The 8,709-nt window shown below is 38.1% G+C and overlaps 1 protein-coding gene across 1 annotated transcript; it reads left to right on the top strand.

Moving 5' to 3' along the window:
* Positions 1-411: 411 nt before the first annotated feature.
* LOC306754570 (tumor necrosis factor receptor superfamily member 5-like) lies at positions 412-4,773 on the top strand (the record flags this gene model as incomplete). Its single annotated transcript, XM_079238588.1, has 5 exons — positions 412-496; positions 999-1,080; positions 2,281-2,403; positions 2,486-2,629; positions 4,697-4,773. Exons 1-5 carry the CDS (start codon positions 458-460, stop codon positions 4,771-4,773), a joined length of 465 nt encoding a protein of 154 aa, XP_079094714.1. The 5' UTR covers positions 412-457.
* Between the last annotated feature and the right edge of the window lie 3,936 nt (positions 4,774-8,709).

Genomic DNA, 8,709 nt, shown 5'->3' with positions numbered 1-8,709 from the left:
ATTTTTCAGGGTAATTTAGGAAACATTAAACCATGTCAGGACATGAAGAAACAGGTAAACTAGAACAACCAGAATAAATCTGACAGTTTAAAGTTGGCTTTATTCCCATTCAGCTGCTTTGCTTCAGAAATAAAAGTATAAAACACAACTTTTGTCCTGTTTTTACAGCTAAATTAAATATAAACTTTTCTTTCAGTGGCTCCATGTTTCACATGGTGGCTCATTAGTCACGTTGATGCTGAATTTTTCATCTGAAAGGACTTTACAGGAAACGGTCAAGTGAGAAAACACACACACACACACACACACACACACACAGGGGTAAACCCCACCAGAGCTCCTCCTTCCCCGTACAAAAGGAGGTGAAGGAGGAGGCTGCTCTTCAGCTCATTGTAGGTCCTGATCGTCTGTGATAAACCAGGAGAGAGACACAGAAGCCGAACTGGGAGACTTAAAGATGCGGTTCTACCTGCTGCTCACCGTTTGTGTTTTTACGGTGAGTAAACCCTTCATTGTGGCGCACTTTTATAAAACACAGATGTACAACTAAAAGGCTTTCTCATCGTTTTTCATTCAATTGTTTCGTTGTTATTTAATATAAATCACTTTTCCTGGCAATCATTTTGTATTTTAAGCTGTAATGTTCTTTTGAAGCTCGAGTTTTGGTCAAAACCGCGCATTTTCCATAAACACCACTCCCTGTCTTACTTTCACTTTCGGTTTCCAGGCAGCCTTTAGGTTGGCGTGAATATTGTGTCATTCCTGATGTTCAAAATAAACCTTTTAAGAGTTAAACGCGGTGAATACTGAAGGAAAGAGGCGTAAATGCTGCTTTTGGAGCTCAGAGTCTGCTGAATGTTTGGGACTTTCCAACACGCCCCTCTCAGTCTGTCGCGAGGAAGTCGCATTAGATCTGTAGTATCTGCCAAACTGTTAATGCATGAAGTGAAAACGTGTCACGCCCCCCACCTCACCCCCCCCCCCACTCCCCTCTGCAGGCCACGGCCGCGGCGCAGTCCTACTGTGACCCGCAGTGGGAATATGAGAAAGATGGAGAATGCTGCCTGCTGTGTGATCGAGGTACGTAAACACCTAAACACAACTGTGCACGTGGTGAAGCCATTAACTAAAGAAAGAAGGCATTTATTCAACACCAGAATTTACTTTTACTTTCTCTTAGTTGCACTTTTCCCCAGCACTAGAAAGCCCCTTTGCTTTGCATAGTTTGGAGTAATTCCCCCTGGTTTCCGAAGAGCCAACACCCCTTAAGCTTTCACATCTGTAGCCCCTAAACTGTGCTGTGCTGCTTTCTGATCCAACTTACATTCTTAAACAATTTAATAGATTTTTCTGTTATTATTTTTAAATATTTGTGTACGGTCAAACAGAAAAATAGTCCAAACAGGCTTTTAATTTGCTGTTTGAGTCTAAAAAAAAAACAACCTGGAGGGACGAATGTCTTCAGCTGTCATCTTTGAGCTGAAGTCGGCTGTTTTCTTTCCACATCTAACATCAATTTTCAGCGTAAAACATTAACTGGTGAAGGCAGGACCAGAAGATCTCATATGGATGCTAATGGTCATGGTAGACGTAGCATCTGCTAGCTTAGCCTGGAGGAGGTCAAACTCGGCCCAGTTTTCTTTTTATTTTCCTCCTTCCTAAATTTATCACAAGCTGTTGTTTTTTGGCTTTTGGTTTTTGTTTCTCAAACAGTATTTTTACACCATTAGCACGGAAATTGAAGCATTTTGCTTTAGCTTCACGGCAGTTGGTGGGAAGCTCGGTAAAATGGCGCCACCTTATGCTGATATTGGACTGCTTAAAAGAAACTGCTCATACAGTATTAATTATTTACTTTCTTATCATTAAATGACTGTTTAGATACCCCAAATTCACTTTCCACTCCTACTTTGATCAGTTTTTGTACATTTGTTTTAAATGTTAAACTATATGATGACACAGTTAAGTCAAGAATTATTGTTCAAAGAAGTTGAAAATAAATTTTTTGTTTGCTTTTGCAAAATGAAACCAAAGCTCCACATTATATAGGCTAAACTGTTTGGATAATTGGTGTTGGGGGGGTGCTGTTTTATTGATGTAGTCACTTTTGGGCAAATCCAGGTTGTGTCAGGCCCCTTTTTATTTAACATGCTAAGAAAACAATCTGGTTGTAGATTTGTCTTGAGCAGAACGACATTCCAGCTGTGTCTCTGTTTTAACCTTGAAGCTGATTTTTCACACATTCTTGAGAAAAATAACCAATAACAACTGGCTTTGCAGGGAAAAAGATGTTGCCGCAAAGCGCCTGCAAGGCTCCCGTTTGTGAACCGTGCGACAAAAACGAATATATGGACAAAAACACAAATTCCTCCAAATGCCTTCGTCAGCCGTACTGCGACCCAAGTAAGACAACCTGACGCTTTGCAGAAACATGATTGTTTTGTGATGACGTGTTTGTGTTTACTGGAAACCTTTTTTCTCCCAGATAAAAACTTTCAGATTGCCATCCATGATCGTACCAAAAGAACCACCTGCCTCTGCAAAGTGGGATTTCACTGCTCGAGCGTGGAATGCATCACCTGCATACAACACACTAAGTGTGGGCCTGGATCTGGGGTTCAAACCAAAGGTACCGTAGTTTATTTGTTTTTTTCCACCCCATAAAGCCGAACATGACACATTAAATACACATGTTTGAGACATTTTACATCATTTTATATTAAAAACTTTTCCCAAAACCCTGTTGAACACAGTCTGGTAGTTCTTCTCTCCCCATGAAGCAGAAGTCAACATGATAATGTTGTTAAAGGGCCACATAAAGGCCTTGTCACAAGATTTGCTTAAAGTGATTTAATCAGGTCGGAAAAAGGAGTCAGCGAGCGACACTCTTGCTGCGTTTCCAATACACATAGAATTGCACAAAACTGAAATATTGGCATAAAAACACGCTAATAGAAACATCTACATTAAGAAAAACTTCTCGAATATCACAAATTTTTGTGCTCTTATGAGGTGCTTTTCAGATGTGTTGATGTAAAAGTACATTGTAGAAGTTTAATAGTAACACTTTAGTATTTACCCATGTGCAGACGGGATGTGAGGGGTCATGTGACCGGTTCATTTCCGGTAAAAATGGCGCGGTATGACGCGAACAGCAGCGAAACGCAAGGTTTTTTTTTTGTTTTTACAATGAATTAAAAAAGGAAATAATAGAGAAACGCTTTAAAAAGCTGTGGAAAATCCTCTGCCGCAAGTAGAAAACCAAGAAATAACGCTACATGGCTACCTTGCATACACTGAGAGTAAAATCTCGTCCCGCTGATGAGATTTTAGTTAAACTACTGCTAATAAACTAAACAGTGTTAAATGGAAAGACCTGCAAACCCCCTACGGTCGTTTGACAAAATGTAAATAATGATTAACAACGATAATAGTTGTATATTTACAGTTTATTATCATGGTATATGTCCAAATCATTGTAGTGCATCCATGTGTAAATATTTGTATCCACCAGGGGGCAGAAGACAAGAATCTGCGTTTTTCAGTCAAACTTTTACCTTAAAGTCAATCAAAATTTCTCTGAAACTGTCGGTGACTGTCGGTTACCCGGGTCTCTGGGTTCTCCTGGCCTTCCTCTAGCTGTAGGCGGGCGGGGTCACATTGGCATGATCACTCTTCTCTAAACACGTTCCACTCTGAATGTTCTGCATGAATGTTCTGCATGTGTCACAGTCACTGAGTCATCCAGCAAGTTTATTCACTAACAGCAGGTACCTCTCTTTCTGTCTTTTTGACTTAACTTGCTAGTTTCTGGTCTTCATGATTGTCAACGGTTTTGTTCTCCACGAATCTAGAGTTGGCTTGTGTGGGTGTATATATTTATGTGTGTGGGTGGGTATGTGTGTGTATGTGAGTATGTATATGTGTATATATGTATATGTATATATATATATATATGTGTGTGTATGTATGTGTATATGTATGTATGTATATCTATCTTTATGTATGCATGTATGTGTACGTGTGTGTATGCATGTGTATGTATGTGTATATGTATGTATGTATGTATATATGTATATATATAATGTATGTGCGAGTGTATATACATATATATGTAGGTGGGTATGTATGTGCATATACATGTATGCATTGATCTCTTTCTTTTTTTTTTTTTTTTGTTTTTTTTATGTTCTCTTTTCTGTTCTCTTTCTGCCCCTTTCCTGTCCTTTCCGGTCGGGTCCAGTAGCATAAACTCTGTAATACAAGCTATTATCCAAAACAAATTGAAAAATAAAATAAGAATCAAGAAATACAAGGGGATCATTACATCTACAAAAGTTCCCCTTGGCAAAATAAATTTGCTCAGCAGAACACAGCATCCAGAACATCAGTCTGCTTGCTTAAATGCTGGACAAGACAAAAAAAAAAAAAAAAAAAAAAAAAAAAAAAAAAAAATTTCTCTGAAACTGTATTAGATATGAAATATTCAGCATTATAAGGTTAGTATAAATCCAGCCCCGCTTGGCTTTGACTTGCACAGCAGACTAAATGCGAGTGTGGCTGCAGAAACTTGGTCACATGACCACCACATGTGGCAGGAAACTGCCAGAAGAAGGCTTCTTCTGGCCCAGAAAATCTTAACCCAAATCCACATCCAGGCCCACAACTGGACACCTGGACCACATGTGGCCCACAGGAGACCAAGCCAAGCTGGCAACTGATATCTGGGTCCACTTCTTGCCCATAGAACACTTCCAGAAGGGCCTAAAATGACCCAGATTTGGCCCAAACACAACTGCTATCTGGCTGTTCATCTTTTCTTTTGCCTTTGTTCTTGAATGTTTTAAAACAAAAATCCCATTTGGTTTTCAGGTGATCAAACACATGACACGGTTTGCCAGCAATGTCCAGATGGAACATTTTCCAACGAGAGCTCAAGCGACACTGCCTGTCAGAAATGGTCCGAGTAAGTACTAAAACATTTATGTATAAACCATAGAATATATATAAAAAGATAGACGGACCCTCCGTGACGTCACCCATAGGTTTCTGAAGAGCTGAATTGAAGCTCGGTGGGCGGTTCCTACCGTCGCCATCTTGGCAGCATCATGTGTATCGTCTCTCTGGGAAAATACAAAAATGGGCAAAGAGGTGGAGCTGAGAGGGAGGCTGTGATGGTGGATGATTGGCATCCATCAAACTCCGACCTGCCTGTCGCTAAGAGCTATCTAAGCTAACCCAGAACTAACAGGCTAACAGAGTTAAGCAAGCTAAAGCTAAGTCACGTTGTTAACTGCCTAAAAACCGCGGTTGTTCTACATTCCTCCTCCTTCTTGAAGCGGGAGATCGGGTACCTGTCAATCAAAAAGGCACGCCCCTAAATATGCCAAATTTTGAGATTAAATTACTTTTAAACGGGCGAGTTAGAAAAAAAATTCACTCCCCCCACAGTTGTCATGAAGGTAAACCTGACCTATTAAACCTAAAATGGATTTTTGTACCAGGCTGTAAACATGTTTATTTCTGCTGTAAACATGTTTATTTCTACTGTGAAGTTGGTCTTTTTAACATGGGAGTCTATGGGGATTCGCTCTGTTTTGGAGCCCCTAGTGGATGAAGGGGGAACTGCAGTTTTTGACACTTCCACATAGGCTTCACTTTTAAGGTTTCTGCTTGGTAAAACAGAAACATCAGCACTGGAAGCACACACTCCATCTACACAGGAGCATTACAACTGACTTCCTGACTCTCCGCTCTCATCCCGACCTGGATTTCACTCTGATCCTAACTTTTATGCCGGCTTTGCTTCTTCTGCTCGCGTCCTTTAGAGGCTGCTATGGTTTCATGTTGTTCTGGGACTAGAAGTTGATTTATGATTCTCTGTTACAAGTATAGTTTGACATTTTAGTCATTGAACTTTAATGATTCACTCATTTCTGGTAAATATGAAGCTACATTCAGCCAAGAAATGGGTCATTATGTAAACTCTGATCACTTTTAAACACGGAGAGGATGTGTAAAATCTATTTATAGCATAGTGTTGTCTTGCCTGTCTCACTGTTCCTCCTGAAATGATTTTAAAATGGTCAGAGTCTTTCACTCTCATGGCAGACTGTGTTCCTGCAGAGTAGGATGTGACGTTAAAATGAGCCAATCGGGCTTCATTCTTTAGAGCAGTTTTGAACTGTGTTACAGAGCCCTTAACGGAGCAAGAAAAGGCAGTAAACAAATGTCAGAATTAGCATTCATAAATTATTACTATAAATTATCTAATCAAAATTTATTTATAAAGCCCTTTTCATACAACGAGGGGCACAAAGTGTTTCACTTATAAACACACAGGATCATTCACCCCCCCCCCCCTTCTGTCTTTAACTAATATCAGTATGGAAAGAAACATCTGCTGTAACGATATGCATGAGATTTGTTCACACCAGCAGCCATCCCACTCAGTCACTGGAAACCTCCCAGATCAGGACAGGTAGAGGTCCCGCTCCCCAGCCATAAGGCTGCGGTGCAGGACCCCACCATCCAGATGAGGGCTATCACCACGGCAACAATCCTGCAGACTGAGCAGTCACAGCTTCCCCATGAGAGAAACACTTCAGTTAAAAATGTTAAACAAATAAAAGCAACATGTATAAAATATAAACAACAACAATAATAAACCATAAAACAGAGCTGCAGAAGTAAGGAGGTTGTATTTAAAGTAAACAGAAAAAATATTTATTTAAATAATAAGTTTATCATAAATCTATATAATAATTACCATAAATTACCAAGATAAGAAAGAAAACAGTGAGAGCTTTTAATTTATGGCTCAGAAAATGCAAAAAGCAGATTTCTGCTGATGGGTCACCATCTGTGGATCTCAGGAGGAACATTTAAGGGACATTTCGGGCTTTAAAGGCAATTAATAAATAAATAATAAATAAACGGTAATTATGACTTAAAAAACAGATAAAATGCATCAAGACAAGTCAGAGGTTTGACAACGATGTGAAGCAGGAGACTCGTCCTTTAATGCTGCTCCGCTGTCGTTTTGTTTTCAGATGTGATTCCAGACATGAAGAAGTAGAGAAAACTGGAACAAAGACGTCTGACACCACATGCGGTAAGTCCAGTGTGGGCTGAGAAACTGTACAGGTTTCACACCGCCGTCTCTCGCGCCATCTGCAGCCGTGCGGTTACAGTGTGCTGGAAGCGAAACTGCGTCTCACATGAGCGGCTGCTGCTCTGTGGTTTTCAGCGTGGGTTCAAAGGCTTTCATTCACACGCTGGTTGCTGTCATGCACACCTCACAGCGGCAGGATTTCACCTCTTCAAACCCTGCTGGCTGCACCGAAAACAGGCTTGTATGGAAACAAGACTGGACTACTTATACTGGACCGTCGATCATGTATCACTGTTACTGGTGCAGTTTTACTTTGAAGAAAAACGGCATTTTTAACTTTGTTTTCTGAATATTTCATGTCTGAAGTTTGATATCATTCACATCTCAAGAGCCTCAGCTCTCCATGTCGGGACTCTGACAGGAGACTGAGTTAAATATCTTTATTTATAAAGTCTTGCTCACAGGACATCTGGTACCAAGCGGGTAAACAGATAAAAAAAAAAATCAATTTGTTTTTTATTTCAGCTTCATATTTTATACTTTATTTATGCGATAAGTGTGAATTTTAGTTATTTATTTAGAGTAGGGATAAATGATAGCAAAACCTTTCCTGTCGTCATGATGCCAGTAGTTTATGGCACCATTACACCAACACCGATATCGATACAGATACTTCTTGCCCCATTTAGGAGAATCATAACTGTACAGTGTGCATTGATCTCTTTTCTACAAGGACAGTATGGAATATAAATAAAACTGGAGATGTCAGTACTTGAAAGAGATGTCTTTAATATGATAAACATTGATACTTATGAGATATGAAACAAAACTAATAAAATGAATCTTTTTAAAGTGATGAAGTAGTTAAAAGACAGATTAATGTGAGTCTTCCCATTTATTCAATAGAAAATTTAAAAATATATATTAAAGTAATTTGATAAATATATTAATGTGCTATAACCCGCATTGAGAACTGTAAAATATCAAAACATCATTCTCACTAACAGGAGCATCATCATCATCATCGACGTCTGATAGGCTGCCTTGATCATGTCACTCAGAAGAAAAACGTATCTGAGCTTCACACACAGTTTTATTGTCTAAAACTCTCACAAGTGAAGAAAAAAGGCATATTTTGTATCAGCAGAGTGGTACCTCAGTACACCGAGAAGTATGACATCCCATATTTTCACTGGCTGATATTAAAGTATCAACTCCACTCTATCACTATGCCGTTTGCTAATTCATAAAACTATAAATAAAACAATTGTGTAATTTAATGACATCTAAAAATATATATATATATATATATATATATATATATATATATATATATATATATATATATATATATATATATATATATATTATATGTATATGTATATATATGTATATATATATGTAATATGTAATATATATATATATATATATATATACATATATATATACATATATATACATATATATATATATACATATATATATATATATATATATATACATATATATAAACATATATATATATATATATATATATATATATAATGTTTATGTATATGTATATATATATATATATATGTATATATATGTATATG

Source organism: Telmatherina bonti (assembly GCF_933228915.1).
Source record: "Telmatherina bonti genome assembly, chromosome: 4".
NCBI classification, from domain to species: Eukaryota; Metazoa; Chordata; class Actinopteri; order Atheriniformes; family Telmatherinidae; genus Telmatherina; species Telmatherina bonti.
The sequence above is the reverse complement of the archived record's forward strand: the minus strand, read 5'-3'. Positions and strand labels throughout refer to the sequence as shown.